Source organism: Melanaphis sacchari, unplaced genomic scaffold, assembly GCF_002803265.2.
Source record: "Melanaphis sacchari strain LSU unplaced genomic scaffold, SCAv2.0 Contig40_pilon_pilon, whole genome shotgun sequence".
In the NCBI taxonomy this organism is placed as follows: Eukaryota; Metazoa; Arthropoda; class Insecta; order Hemiptera; family Aphididae; genus Melanaphis; species Melanaphis sacchari.
In genome coordinates, this window is record NW_020271264.1 from 2,724,231 (window position 1) to 2,739,875 (window position 15,645).

The 15,645-nt window shown below is 26.8% G+C and overlaps 1 protein-coding gene across 1 annotated transcript; it reads right to left on the minus strand.

Moving 5' to 3' along the window:
* Window positions 1-9,057: 9,057 nt before the first annotated feature.
* LOC112597404 lies at window positions 9,058-10,177 on the minus strand. The gene is made up of 2 exons (XM_025343448.1): window positions 10,126-10,177; window positions 9,058-10,044 (listed from the first exon to the last, which is right to left on the minus strand). Exons 1-2 carry the CDS (start codon window positions 10,127-10,129, stop codon window positions 9,452-9,454), a joined length of 597 nt encoding a protein of 198 aa, XP_025199233.1. The 5' UTR covers window positions 10,130-10,177; the 3' UTR covers window positions 9,058-9,451.
* Window positions 10,178-15,645: the final 5,468 nt, after the last annotated feature.

Here is a 15,645-nt window from a genome sequence, read left to right on the forward strand (position 1 = left end):
TTCGATCGAACTTCTTTAAAATTATTGTATGATCATATTGTTTAAAATTATAATTTGAAACGATAGTGTTATTTTAAAAACGTTTTTACGAATAATTTGTACAAATCGCTGTTTAAAGAGAGGGACGGTGAATTGTTTAAGTCTTAGGTATTTAGGGTAAACGCTATATGATATAAATGATATAATAGGACAGCCCTACAATGACCGTATTTATACTACACTACAACTATTACAAATCGGTCGTTTTGCAATAACGCATCGGTCGTATATATAGGTGTTAACTACACAATAAATGATTAAAATTTAAATTCACTGCGGCAACATTATTGTTGTACAAGACGCCGCGGTGCGGGTAATATGCATAACGCTACTACTATATATTTTTATTATAATAATAATTTATGACACGTGTTTTCTTGTTCGGTCTCTATCGCGGCGTTCGTCGGTGAATCACGAGTGTACAAGAGTAACGCGATGCCGCCGTAACATAATAAGTCGTACTTACCCGCGTAATACAATCATACTGTGAAAATTGTACACCATCAAATACCTATACATATATATTATTAATATTATACTTACGTTCGAGACTCTGTAGAGTGTGGTTTGATACCACCATAGATCCCGTGATAGATATAGGTCGAGACTTATTATATTTCAATAATTCAATATAAAATAAAATTTTAACATTTTCCCCAATCGTAATTCGATTAATCCCTAACACAGACATATTGAATTCAAGTTATTTACAAATTCAATTGAATAATTGTATAAGTTAGCAAATGGTCGATAATATATACACGCATTTTAACCGAATTTAATGTATTAAATATATTTTTAAAATCTCAATTTTGTTTCTCTAGTAGAACTTTATAGTAGGTATCGTAATTGTTAAATTTTAGATAAATATATATATTCTTGTTTCTTGGTACCTTACAGTCTTTAATGAAAAAGGTTTCATCTTAGTAGAGATCAGTGCTGGATTTCCTATTTTATCAATATTTTACTATGTAAGTTATTTAACTCTAGCAATAAAGAATAATTATACGTACATTATTTTCTTAGATTCGTTTTATTTGTATCAATTACGTCATGATTCCACCCCGTCATAGATTTAATCTGCAGATGCAGACGGGCGCCCATGTTTATTGCTGTTACACCTGGACCTAACCTATACGCGCACCTATATATAAATATTATTTTCGTGTATAACAATTATTAAAAATTAATCGTTCGTAGATCTCATAAATCTCATTCAGTGTAAAAAGATTATATGACCGTGGGCGTAAACAAATATATAGGTAACCGCAGGCTGCTACAGGATATAATAATCCAGGTGCAGGAACCCGTGGTCGATCATATATCAGTTTGGTTCTCGCGACTATCACAATTCCTCTGGTTATAAGTACAGTGGTAAATTTATTTAAAATTATATTTATATATATTTAAATGTAATGATTTTTTTAAACGTACCTACTTAAGACTCATTATTTCAAAAAAAAAAAAACAACGTATTTAAAAAATATTATATTTTATCGTTATTCAAAGCTTATTTTTTAAGTGATAAGGTAGGAACATTTTTAATTTTATATTCCGAAACAGAATATTTTTCAGAAAATCAGAAAATTTACTAAAAATCGAAATTCTAACGGTTTTATACTCGTATTGTTTAAGATGTGGATGTCAGTAGAATAGTAAACCAAGATTTTTACACATCAAATTACTTAGGAAATATGCTGCTTAGGAATAAAAAATTAAAATTATATAATGTTTTCAATCAGAAAATGTTGTAATGACTTCAATTTATGTAAAAAAAATATTTAAAAAACATTTATAGTTTTCGAACTAATGAATATTAATGTATGTGGTATATTTTATGTTAAAATAATTATATGCTGTGGTCTAAATATAATTACGTAATTAAATTGTTGCATACTTTCCGTTACCTACATGTATGAGATTGAAACCATCATTATGATGTACAATTATATTTTATGAAAAAATTAAAAATTAAAATATGGAATGGTTATTATGACTATACAATTATTTTAGAAAAACCATACAACTAAAATCGAGTAATTATATTATCATATATATAGTCATATTACTGTTTCAACGAATCGTAGCTTATTATAATTTGTATAATATTCATTATTTACTGGTTTACTGCCACTCGACAACCATCATAATATATTGTATACAATTTATAACAATAAAAATTAATTTAAAACACATTAACGTATCGTAGTATATTATAATATAATGGTATATGATATACTGAAGGATACCGCGGAAGTACACGTGCAGGCTAAATAAGTATAGTAGTTGGGGCTTTTTAAGACTATCCGGGACAGGATGATTGAGGTAGCGGGGTAACGACTGCTGCAGATGGAGTTTCGTGCAATGCTATCGGTTAAAAAAAGTTTTAACGCTAGCAGGGCACCCTATATCCGGATAACACGTGTACCGCACATATATGTGAACATTTTATTATAACTTATGTTTAAGTACATTATAATTTATAGATAATATATCACGTAAATATAATTTTAAATATCTTTTCGTTTACATGGTCCATTGTTGATTATGAATATTATATTATGACATATAATATATGTATAATAATATTATTAATATACTAAATAGGTACTAAAAAATAATTTGACAAGTTTCTATCTAAAAAGTTATTTAATTAGTAAATTATGAAAAATAGTGTAATATTATAACAGTTTTAAGTTTTTTTACAAAACTTTTATACTTTAGTTGGTTAGGTATCAATAAACTAAGTTTTGCCAATGTTGTTAATATGTAATTATTAAGATATAAAAATTTTCAAAATAGATTTTTTTTGTTTATAATAACATAAAAACTTAAATATTTCTACAATGTAAAAAAACAAATATTTTTAATAAACTCACAATCTTATTACTTTGTCTAATTAAAAATTATAATTTTATTTTGTCGTGTTATATTTCAAACCGTATAGTGTCTGTTGTTTATGGAATTCATGTAATTCACTGTATGTAATATTGGACAAAATGTCATATATTTTTCAAAGTACCAAAAAAACATTTTTTATGAAAAAAGTTAAAATTTAAAATTTAATTTTCTAAAAAGTATAAAAATGATATACGCATCATATAATTATTTATTTCAATATTTTAATTTAATATATATCTATGGACAGATTAAAAACCAATTTATCACGTACATTAAAAATAAATATGTTTTCAAAATTTCAATTATACTTTAATACGTTGCTGAAGTATTATAAATATTTAAAGAAAAATAGATTGGTTTCGAATAATCTTTTAATAGTTTTATAAATACATCTTTATAAATTTATTATTTATAAATTATAAAACATTAGTTAAAAATGAAAATACCTACTGGCTACTAAATTATGGTTATAAATAATATAAACGTATTTTACTTATATACATATAATATACGTATTTTTGTAAAATTATAAATATTAATGTGTTTTTAAAACGAATTCTATAGAAATGCATTGCAATAATTTATTCTATAGTAAAAAAATAATTGTACATATTAATAACCAGAAGTATGAAAAATAAAACCATGTAAGGTACTGAAATGGTTATTTGAATCTGATTGATATCTTATCTAAAACATTTTCCGAGTAAAATTAATCGATATGCAAAGTCATGAAATGTATCTGGTTATAGCAGTTGGCATTAGAGCTGCTTATAATAAATAAATAAAAAAAATGTATTATATTATTTTAAGAATAATGCTTTTTTTTTATTACTATTATTTAACATCGTATTGTTTGCGTTTTTTTACCCTCTTCTTGTTAAATTTGACAATACTTGTATTATGTTGACTATCTCGATTCTTGAGTCAAAAAAAATAAATAACTCTTGAAAATAATTTGTTTAGCCAAAAGCCTTTTGGTGTGCATATTACGTCAAGTGTTTTATGTCAACGTTTTAAAAACAATTCAAGTTCACCCTACACTCTATTATTAGTTCTTGTACATAATGCAATCGTTAGAAATATTTATAAAAATCATTATAGACCATGGGAGTTTATTTACAATATAATTTTACACAAACACTTCTGCTATAAAAAAAAACACATATACTTATTAGTGTTCGTGAAACTTAACTCTTTAACTTATTATACATATTACTTTTTACTTATATATATATATATTTATTATTACCTTTTATATTCCTGTATCAGATATCAGTCATATATAGTCCATATAGGATTTATACGTTATAAGGTTTTTTAAATTTATTAGAGTCTATATCATGGGTGGCCAATTTGCAGCTCGCGAGCCACATGCGGCTCTAGTCATTGTTAGATGTGGCTCGTGTCTTATTTATAAAATAAAAATTTACTTAATATTACTATGAATTTTAATTTTTTAGGCAATAGATTATAAAAAAATTAACAAATTATGTAAAATGTGTCTAAAAACATTTTGGCTCTTGGTATTGTATTGGTCTATGTGGCTCGCGAACCTAATCATGTTGGCTACTCCTGGTCTATACGATTTATGACAAATTTATGAATTTATGATTAAAATTTGTAATAATCGAAGTATATAGATATTATCTGTAAATTGAGAGATTACTGTCTACTTTGAATGATTTTTAAAAAGTATTAAGTATAATATATTTTGAAAGATTTGTGTATATAATTTATATATTGTATAATATATAGAAACCACGAATAAAAGTTAACATTTAAGAAGTTTTTAACATGTTACAATAAACATTTTTTCATATAAGCAGTCTTTTATCTCTCACAAATAGGTATTTCGTTTTATCTCTATTTTCTAAATTAAGCTTTCTTATTTGTTTCTATATCGTTTTACACTATTAATACCTACAGCAAAAGTGGTAAAATATTATTTTATCCTTTTAAATATAATTGTTCGCCGCATAGTAACATTGATAAAAATAGAATGTATATAATTTAACCTATAATATTATAAAATTTTAAAGTATAAATTTTTAATTAGTTAATTATCCAGCAATCTTTTTGTAAAAATTAGTCTTACCTGTTATTAAGGTTTGCAAACAAAAAGTCAACCGTGGACTACTAGATGACGAATATGTACAGTGTATACAAAAACATGTTGTGTCGCTAAATTAAAAAAAGTCGTGAAATTGTTTAATTTCTTATTTGTGGAAAAATGACATGTTGTTATTTTGGTTGCGTGGTGTAAACCCGACATAAAATAATATACCATGTGGTTTATGTTCTCGGCTATTTAACGAAATAAATAAAAATTCAAAAATAGACCCTACTTGCACGTAAAGTATTATTATTTCGTATTGGGGGGTTCTTATATATTTATTTAATTTGATAAAAATCTATAACCGACTTTATATACTATATTATGACGGTTAAAATGTTATAAAGGCATAAATGTTGAACTGTAAGGATTTGTATTAAACACAAAAACCAAACGAATTTTTAAGAGTACCTACATCGATTGTTTACCCACCTACGTGATACGAATAATAAAAGTATATAATAGCCATGATCCCGTTTCCGCTTGATTTACCCCGATATGGCTACCAAATTTATTTGTCGAGCCAACTGTAGTACCTATGTATATACATAATACAATTATATTATTATATTATATGTAGCTAGTAAACGATCACTACTGAAACTGAAAAGGGTTCTGTTTAAAAACCAAAATTACGGGTTTATATACGATAAAAATTACTTTTTTTACCACTTTAACGCGCTCTTACGGTTAAAAAAAAAATCCAGTCAAGGTGTAATTTACCGGAAACCACAAAACAATATCGTTGTGTACCTACCTACCTATGTATAATAAACGTAGTGCTACTATATGTTATACATAGGTGCACTTTCAAACAATAGAGTTAATATATTATTATTATACATATAATACACATATTATATATTTCAAACATCAATACTATTATTATTAAATTGTTTTGTCCAAAACGAGATTGGTGATGTGTGTGTTGTATAAACCGCAAAGTCCAGCTGCAGGTTTCGATAGTCTCGACTTATTGGGCGTACACTTCCGACGTGACCGCAAAAAAAAAAAATAAAAACGTATAAAACGAAAATCATATATGCGGGTAAAACATATTATACGTTTAGAAAAACAATAATTAATAATTGACCAGATAGCACGATGTAGGCATATAACTCTTTTGTGCCAACCCTCGGAAATAAAAAGGGTAGGTGAGTATACATTATATTTATATATATAATTTTTTTTTATATACGCGTCGTGTTATTAACTTCCACCACGTGCCCGAATCGAACAATAAAACGCTTTGTTATAATAATATATATATAGGCACCCATATATAGGACTCATAGAATAATAAAAAATAATTATCGGTATTATCGAAATTGTGATTGACAGCTGATGATAATCACCGCCGAGTGTAGGTATATTATTATTATACACGGACAGTATACTACGTATACATATATACACATGAGCGTATATGGAAAACCAAACACCTGGGCCGATGCCCGACGATTACATAGGTAATTTTGAAAATTATTATTTCTTGGACCAATCAAGCGTCACGTCTGCCGCGCGCGCATATACTTCAATGAGATAGAGAGAGGGGAAGGTGGTTCGCGACAGGGACTCTTCGTAGTCCATACACCGAACAAAAACAATAGTAAATCTGTTGAAATTTTTAATTTTAAACGTCAATTGTGGTTTATGTAGCATACTTGCAGTTCAAATGTACACGCATAATTGCATAAATACAGTAAAGGTATTAGGTACTTCTTCATAGTATTACAATATGTATTGATCCATATTTACGGTGTACGCCTTAGCGTCTTATGAATAAATAAATAAACTTACCGTATACATAGGTACAATTTTATTTGTCATTGATTTTTGATATATCTATTTAAACTTTAAACTATTGCTAATATTTAAATCGGACAAATGTTTCTACCTGCCATTAACTGATACCACCGTATTATTATTACATATTATGTTTCCTTTAGTGTATCTAATACCTATATTTAGTGCTCATCAATATAAACCATAAGGATTAAACAGTAGACACAATAGAAACTAGGGTTTTCACCTTGGATTTTTGTATTGTTTAAAATACGGTATATTAACCCAATTGTATGCCAGGTCAAAAAGTTCAGTGTATATGTAGGTACAGAAAAATTTATTACAACCCGTGATGTCATCTAAATTCCAATAGTTTGGTAATAGTCAAAGATTTTTTTTAAAAGCACAGGCTATTTCACGCGTTAAAAAAAATAATAATTGCAGGAGTTCTAATCGCCAATTTTTTCTAAATAATTTTTCAATTCAATACAAATTTATAATTTATAATTTGACATAATATTAATAGTACTTTATGCATCACCTACTCGTAATTTTAAATGCACTTGTATTTAAATTTTAATATACGAGTATTTTTCGTCAAAAATACTTTAAGAGTGAATTGAATTTGATTATGCGTCAAAATTAATTCAATCAAAAAAACATAATAAACCTTTTCAAGTTTAATATTTATACATTGTCTTATTATTAAAACTCCTATAAAATATTAGATTTATATAATATATAAATATTTTGACGGTTAATTATAAATAATATTATTCTGAACTTTAAATAATTACATTTAATAATTGATAATATACACAAACTATATTGTTATAATGTAACCTTTAATTTATGTGATTCATATGATTTTAATAACTGTAATTAAAAAAAAAAAAGTATTTTTGTATTTATTTAGTATTTCAATGAAAATCCTCATTATTCTATAGAATGACTGGGTTTTTATTACATGCGTGTGTATAGAAAACCACAATTTATTTCAAACATTGACAATAGCATATATTATAATATATTGTATGAATGTATGATATATAATACGTATACTAAGTATCTAACTATTCAAGTATAATATATAAATTGTATATGTAATATGCACGAGTGGTACGTCGCAGCATCAGCTTTATTGAGTTAAACGAATAAAATTATTACGCGTACGAGTGGACAATATAGTGGTCACGGTTATGTGAAATAAACATCATAATTATTATACGCGTGCATATAAATACGTTACATAAGTACATTTTCGACGAAACGAACGCGCATTTATGATATTTGTTTAATAAAATTCAATGGTATCATAGTAATTGAAAGTAGATATGTATACATAAATATATGAAAACGAAAGGTATTTTGAGTAATATTCATGACGGTGCACGTTAAACACCGGTTTCTGTTTAGCGTATATACGAGTGTATGTGTACGTAAACGGAACTCGTGTAAATAATATTATAATCGGAAAGGGGATCCTTTACGAGGCGCACGCGTGCCAAAAACGTGTCTGCCGTTTGCCCCGTGCCCGAAAGACACTATTTGTATTAAATTTATACATTATAATTTATATATCTTGCATAATTATCATCAAACCAGCCGTTTGGACGATATTTTTTTGGAAACTGTACGCGCCGCTGTTTACTTTATATTTTCCGGTCCGTTATACTGCAGTATGTATAATTTAATGAAACGAACTACCGTGTAATTTTATACATTACGGGCCATCCTATATCGATATGAGATCAAGATAGTACGATATAGTTGAACAAATAATTAATGACAAACCATTCGGTCTTGCATAACACCCATATGGTCCGGGGATCTATATATAATATATTAAATTTATATATATATATATATATATATATATAGAGAGAGAGAGAGAGGGTGAATATTGCGGCCGGCATGAGGCAAGTATATTTTATATATTTAGATAAAAAAAAAAAAAAAAAAATGAATAACCATCAGTAACGCCTTAACGACCAACAGAGTAATATTGTTAGTGTGCCAATTTCGAACGAGACCACCAAGATGCTATGTGTATTCAATATGTGACTATTTATAAATGTGTAGTGATATATATTATTCTGTATATTATCTATCCATTGAAAAATTATCGACATGATAAATCGTTATCCTCTGTAGATAAGATTATTAAAAATAATAACAAACGTATCGCGATTGTCATTTGAACCTTCGACCATATAAGCTAATAGACGCGGCATACGGTAAATATCTTGACGCCAACATCATGTAGCGTGTGACGTCACGTTTGGGCAATAACGCCGGCCGGCGGCCGGACTATAGATAGTATTCCAGCTATCCCAATAGAATATTTTTGATTAATAGCTTACTTACAAATTTTTAATTCTTAATTTCTTATTTCCTTAGTATTATACTATCATTTATCTATCTATTTGTCTATCTCGGTTTTTCTCCTAGTTAACGAGTTATTTATTAATTAAAACATAATTATTATTAAATTTAATTTACCAAAATGATATATTTAGAACTAGTATATTGTTACCTCATTGTAGACTCTCAGATTTATATACGCTTAAAATCATAAAATAGTACAATTTTATTATTCTGTGATTTTGAATCTTATTGATTTGAAAATAAAATCTGTTTAGTTAATACACTACGAACACGTTTATTATTTCGTACGTCATTAATCGAATCTGCTTTATGATGAAGTCTTAATTTTAAATAATTGGCAATAATAATTTTGACTAATGATATTATATGATTTCCTTGAGCATCTTCATCAAACATATGATCATGTAAACTTTTAAAAACTGATTTGTTCATATTTCGTAAACATTTAATGACTAATACCTCCATAATGTTTTTTTTATTCAAATTGTTAGTTTGTTCAATTATTCTAAATTCTGATTCAGCTAGTTTACACAAATAAATAACATCAGGTGATGCATTTATGAGTCCACCCTTTGTGTTTGAAGAATATTGTTTTAGATTTACAAGTCGAGATGTATGTTCAGTTGAAGTTAAAGCGCTAATACAAACATTACATTTAACAATTTTTTTAACTTTCTTTACTACAAATCCAGATTTATAGCTTACAACATCTACAACGTAATGTGAAAGTGTTTCAAATTCTGGAAGCTTATAATAATCATGTTCGTTTAAGTAAATCTGATTTTCAAAAATATCGTTTTCGTCATTGAAATTGACATCTAAAGATTGAATACCTGATGGTATTATTTAAATTATAAAAAATGTTATTATAAATAAATATATTTTTTAAATATGCTTACCCATGAAATGAAATTCCTTTAGTATATCTTTAAGTACAATTATATGCTGAACATGAAATTACCATTTTTTTTATATAATATAATATTATATAGAAAATATGAATAATAAATATTAAATAATAATATGCTTAATTATAATAATTATATTAATAATTAATTAGCCAATAAGATAATAAAAATGTGTTCCAAACTTCCAAATGGCAAAGGGCAAACGCTGTGAACGAGTGAACGCCAAATAAACGAACTAATAATAACACGAAATTGTTTTGCCCAAACGTGACGTCATATCATTAAATATGATGGCTACATAATTGTGCCTATACAAGCATATAATAAGGCGCGTCTATTAGCTTATATGGTCGAAGATTTGAACCATACATATTATAAATATAACACATGATAAAGTGATTAAGTGTGTGTTTAAAAAATAAAACTTTTCAGAAAATATTTACGCTATGATAATATATGTATGAGGTATGTGATGTAAATACATTTCTAAATTGTAACTTGTATTGAAATATGCACTGAACTTATATACAATCCATTTCTACGTCATCCATACATACATATGTCATATTGTCATCAAACAAAATGTAATATTATTTGCTTTGTAGCAAAAAAATCAAAAACATTTTTTGTCTATTGCTATTTATAACGATATATAGGTACAACAAGAAAATCACAAAAAAAAAAAAGAAAAGATGTTAATACGTCAAAAAAAGTTTGTAACTATAAGCACATCTGTATGATTATTGATTAACCTTACCTAGTGTATTATAATTATATTATAATACCTAATTACATATTATTATGCACACACTTTACGTCCAAATAAAAATATAAATGTTTTGATTTATTGAAGGAAAAAATGTATATTTTATCGTAAGCATTATGTTGACGACACGGTATAGAACTCAAGCGTACCCAACCTTTTTCAACTTGCGGGCCATATTCAAATTTATATTTATATTGCGGGCCGTATATATTTTTTGTTTATTTCGATAAAATGTACAATATAATGGATATTATATCCATATTCTATAATTTTATATTATAATTATTGTACATTTTATATGATATAATATTATTTTTATTCATTAATCGAATTTATGACTCTAATTGTGTGTGTTTAAACGTTAAAGTACCTTAGGGCGCCCATAGAAAAATTCTTAAGGGGGGGACAAAATTTTAATTATGTCCATGAGATAGTAAGGGGCTTACAATTTAACATTATACTATTATATTTTGTATATCAAACTGGAAAATTGTGTAATAATAATTATTAACCAATTAACCATAAAAATTATTTATTGAATTTTTATTTGATTAATAACACAAATTTATTAAAATATTAATTTGCAAATAAAAATTGTAAATTAATTTTTTTAACACCAAATATATTCATTACTTGTTCTATGTATTCATTCGTTTTATCATCAATTTTTTTCCCCATGTACGCTTATTATGCATAATCCATCAAGTCTATCTTCGCTAATTGTAGATCTTGTGTAAACAATTTTTCAACATTTTCCAGGGGAGGTATATGTCCCTCCCTTACCCCCCCCCCCATATGGGCGCTCTTGAAAGTACTTACTGAATTTTTAAAAAAATAAAAGAATTATCAATGCGTACATTTACATTATTTGATTTTACTTATACATATTTGCGAACAAACATTTTTACACATGAATTACACAAAACGTTCAGAAAGATTTCGTTTGATTGATGAACACTTATACTTCTTGTTAAGAATTGGTGTTACACATTTCATTTTGAGTATTGAAAGATTGGTTAAAGAAAAACAAGACCAAATTTCACACTAATTTATTTCTATTAATATTCTAAAATCCAATACATTTTTTTTTTAAGTTAAAATTAAAAAGCTTATTAAAATAAAATTTTTATAAATTATAATTTTTATTTTTTTTACACCTATACAAATTTTTAATTTTTATAAATTGTACACAGGCTGGTTGGAATACTACCGCGGGTTAGGCACGCCTGGACTAGAGGTAATAGTGTCGAATAAAATAAGTACACTGCATGGGTCATGGACAACGGATTATAATATTTGTGTAATGAAAATCTATACGGTCTTTGTTATATTATTACTTTGTTTAAATAGTCAATTTTCAATTATAACGCCACCCTAGTATATTTATATACGTCTACTGGCAGCTGCCACTTGCTCATTTCTCAGGCCACCCAACGACAGTAATTTTCCAAATTATCAACGTTTTATTATTTCTTATACAATGATATGGTAATGAATTATGAATTAAACAATTTTTGCAAACGGTGTTTGTCATTACGTTTTATTTGTCTGCAACGTGTGTACGTACTATAGCCACCCACGTTGACAACATGGGACACGGATGTTAAATATTTGGATGATCGGGTTCGCAAATATTACGAAGATTTAACAATTTTCTCCATCATATCGAAGAAGTGCTGATTCAACGAGTTTAAACTTATTTTTAAACAGATCAAAAGCCATTTGTATTAATATGTAGATATAATGTGGTATCTATGTTGGAAATTAACCTGCAGTACGATGAACATTGTGTATATGAAGTTAGTCCCCCCCCCACTTCGTCCGACCGACTTCAAAATACCACCAAACAATTGCAAATAATTGCAAATCCACGCGGAAAAAAATAGTAGTTGTTACAACCACAAAAATGATTAACCCAACCATAATCTCAGGTTAATGTAGTGACACAATAAATGTATAGTTGGGAGTATACTAAAATGAATTATTTGAATCTATATAGTTGGAATAACTATAATGAATAGTAGAATTAATTAGTTATTAAAGTTAAAATAACTATTTTTTTGTGGTTAAAAATGTCTGAAAAAAATAAAATATGAAAAAAATAACCTATCAGGTCGGGATCGAGAACCTAGACTAAGTACCTCTAATGAATTTAATGTCCTAACGGTCTAACTTACTTAGCTACCTATCATAATACATGAATAGTCACAAAAATGATTATATTTTATACAAATTAATTTTTTTGAAAAGTCTAAATATTTTTATTTTATCATTCAATTTTTGATTTGTCTTTGTGTTTAAGATTTAATAATAATGGTTAAAAGTATAAATAGTATGTATTAGGCAGTTAATTTAATATTAAATGTATGAAGAAATAAATATATTAATAATAAAAGATACTATTATAGGTAATATATATCTAATAGATAGCATTTTACCAATATTAATATAATATAATGTAATATAGGTTAATGCATTCATCTTCATAAAGGAATACAATACAGTATGCACCATACCATACCATGATAATAATATAAGCATTAGCCACCACTTACCAGGTATTAAAATCATCAGAAAAAATTATAAGTATTAATTTTAATTGATAACAATGATTAAAAATAATCAAATTTTTACTTTGATGAATAATAAATATTAAAAATAGGTAAGTATTACGTTAAATCATTATTCATACTAAATTCCATTTATATTTTTACAAATGAAAAAGTTATACAATGTAATAAATATATTCATTCATCTGGTCGCAAAAACAGATGCAGATGCAGACACAGGTCATAAACAAATAACGATGGTAATTTTGTAAACTTATAATAAAGCTTATAAGTTGCAATAATGCAGCATGTCCTGGAATTTCTTTAAACATGTCATATATATTTAAACAACCATGATTATTGGGAATATTGTAAAATCATGGAATTCGATTTAATAGCGAGTACCTACTCTAGTTTATTTGAAATTACATATTAATCTATACGTGTAAACAATTAACCCTTTTTTGCGAATATCATTTAATATGCCATTTAGATACTATAATATAATTATGAGGTACATATCGTGGAATGTGCAGTCTATTCTTTCTTGAACTAGCTATCGCACGTGTAATGTAACAAAAGTCATTTGAAGTGTTCATATGTTTTTAATTGTATTTAAACCAAATTTTAATCTTAAATTATTAAATTAGTATTACTTAGTACAAAATTCCAACTTTTGAATTAGGCGGGAAAGTTGTGCCATGGTTATGGTTGCTATAACTGTTTAATATTTGTACACCAATCATTTTACATGGTTATATTTGAATTACTAGTTTATATAGTTGCAATAACTATAAAGCAAGTTGTTCAACTAATTCATTTTAGTATTTTTAACTAAACACATCGTTTGGCACAACTAAAATATTTATTACATCAACTAAAAACTATCCAATTATTTACTATAACCAATTTTTTTTTTCCGTGCAGTTTTCCTAATTGCAAACTCTTTTTTTTATATTTTTTTAAAATTCGTAAAAATATTAAGGTTTGGAATTAGGGAAACTGGATTTGTAATTATTTGCAATTGTTTGGTAGTATTTTGAAGTCGATCGAACAAAGTGGAGGGCTACGTGAATTTGCCCCCCCCCCCCCCAATATGGAATTTGATTTTACTTAAAATTGAATGATTATTGATTTGCAATTAGGGAAACTGGATTTGCAATTATTTGCAATTAATTGGCAATTTTATTGGTTGGTGGTATTTTGAAATCAATCGGACAAAGTGGAGGGGGGCTAACTTCATGTATATATGAACATCATCAATTTTTTTTTTAAATAAAACTATGTTTTATATCTACTGGCTACTCGTAGTTATTTTGGGCGATATCGAAATAAGTTTGCTACAAAACTTATTATAATAACGATCAAAGGCCTACTTTGTTTTTGCCGATAATTAGTCATCTGATAATTTTACATTAAATAATACTATACATAAATATATTACGTAGTATACTATGTAATATATAGTATTATATAACAGGTATTATTCTTATATAGTACCTATATAATAATTAATAGATATCTACTACTTATTAATTTATTGTATAATGATGTCTGAATAAAACTCTGATTTTATATGATAACATTCTAAAAATATTTCCAACTGTGATAAGTACTTACTCACATGTGTAGTTATGTACGTTGTATAATTTATCTCCGTGGATAGCGATACCAAATATTATTGAAAAAAAAAAAAAAATAAATAAACACGACTTTTTTATTTCAAGTTCTTATACGTCAAAAAAAGTTTGAATTGTCTTTTGTCGTTATCTATTACAGTTACATTTTTTTAATGTTTTTGACTGTATGGTATGCAGAATCGTAGAATAAGCAGGACTATAATATAATAAATTACACAGGCCTATCTGTATACTCAAGTATCTTAATATACTCGAATATTAATCGGCGTCATCACGATAAGCGACATTCAGAAGGAAGAAGATAATACTATTCTACATTATCATAATACATTTAAATTTTAATTGAACTACCGCGTTTTTGTCGGATGATGCGATACGCTTTAGCTTATAATAATGTATGTACAGAGATAAACCATTTCGTGAATACGCTGTGTCTATATGCACCTTTTATATGCCTATCACACGGTAAATCATGATTTATCGTCGATAAAATGTACATATATGGCGTTCCTATACGCTATATACTGTATGTATGTATAATGTATACACTAACGAC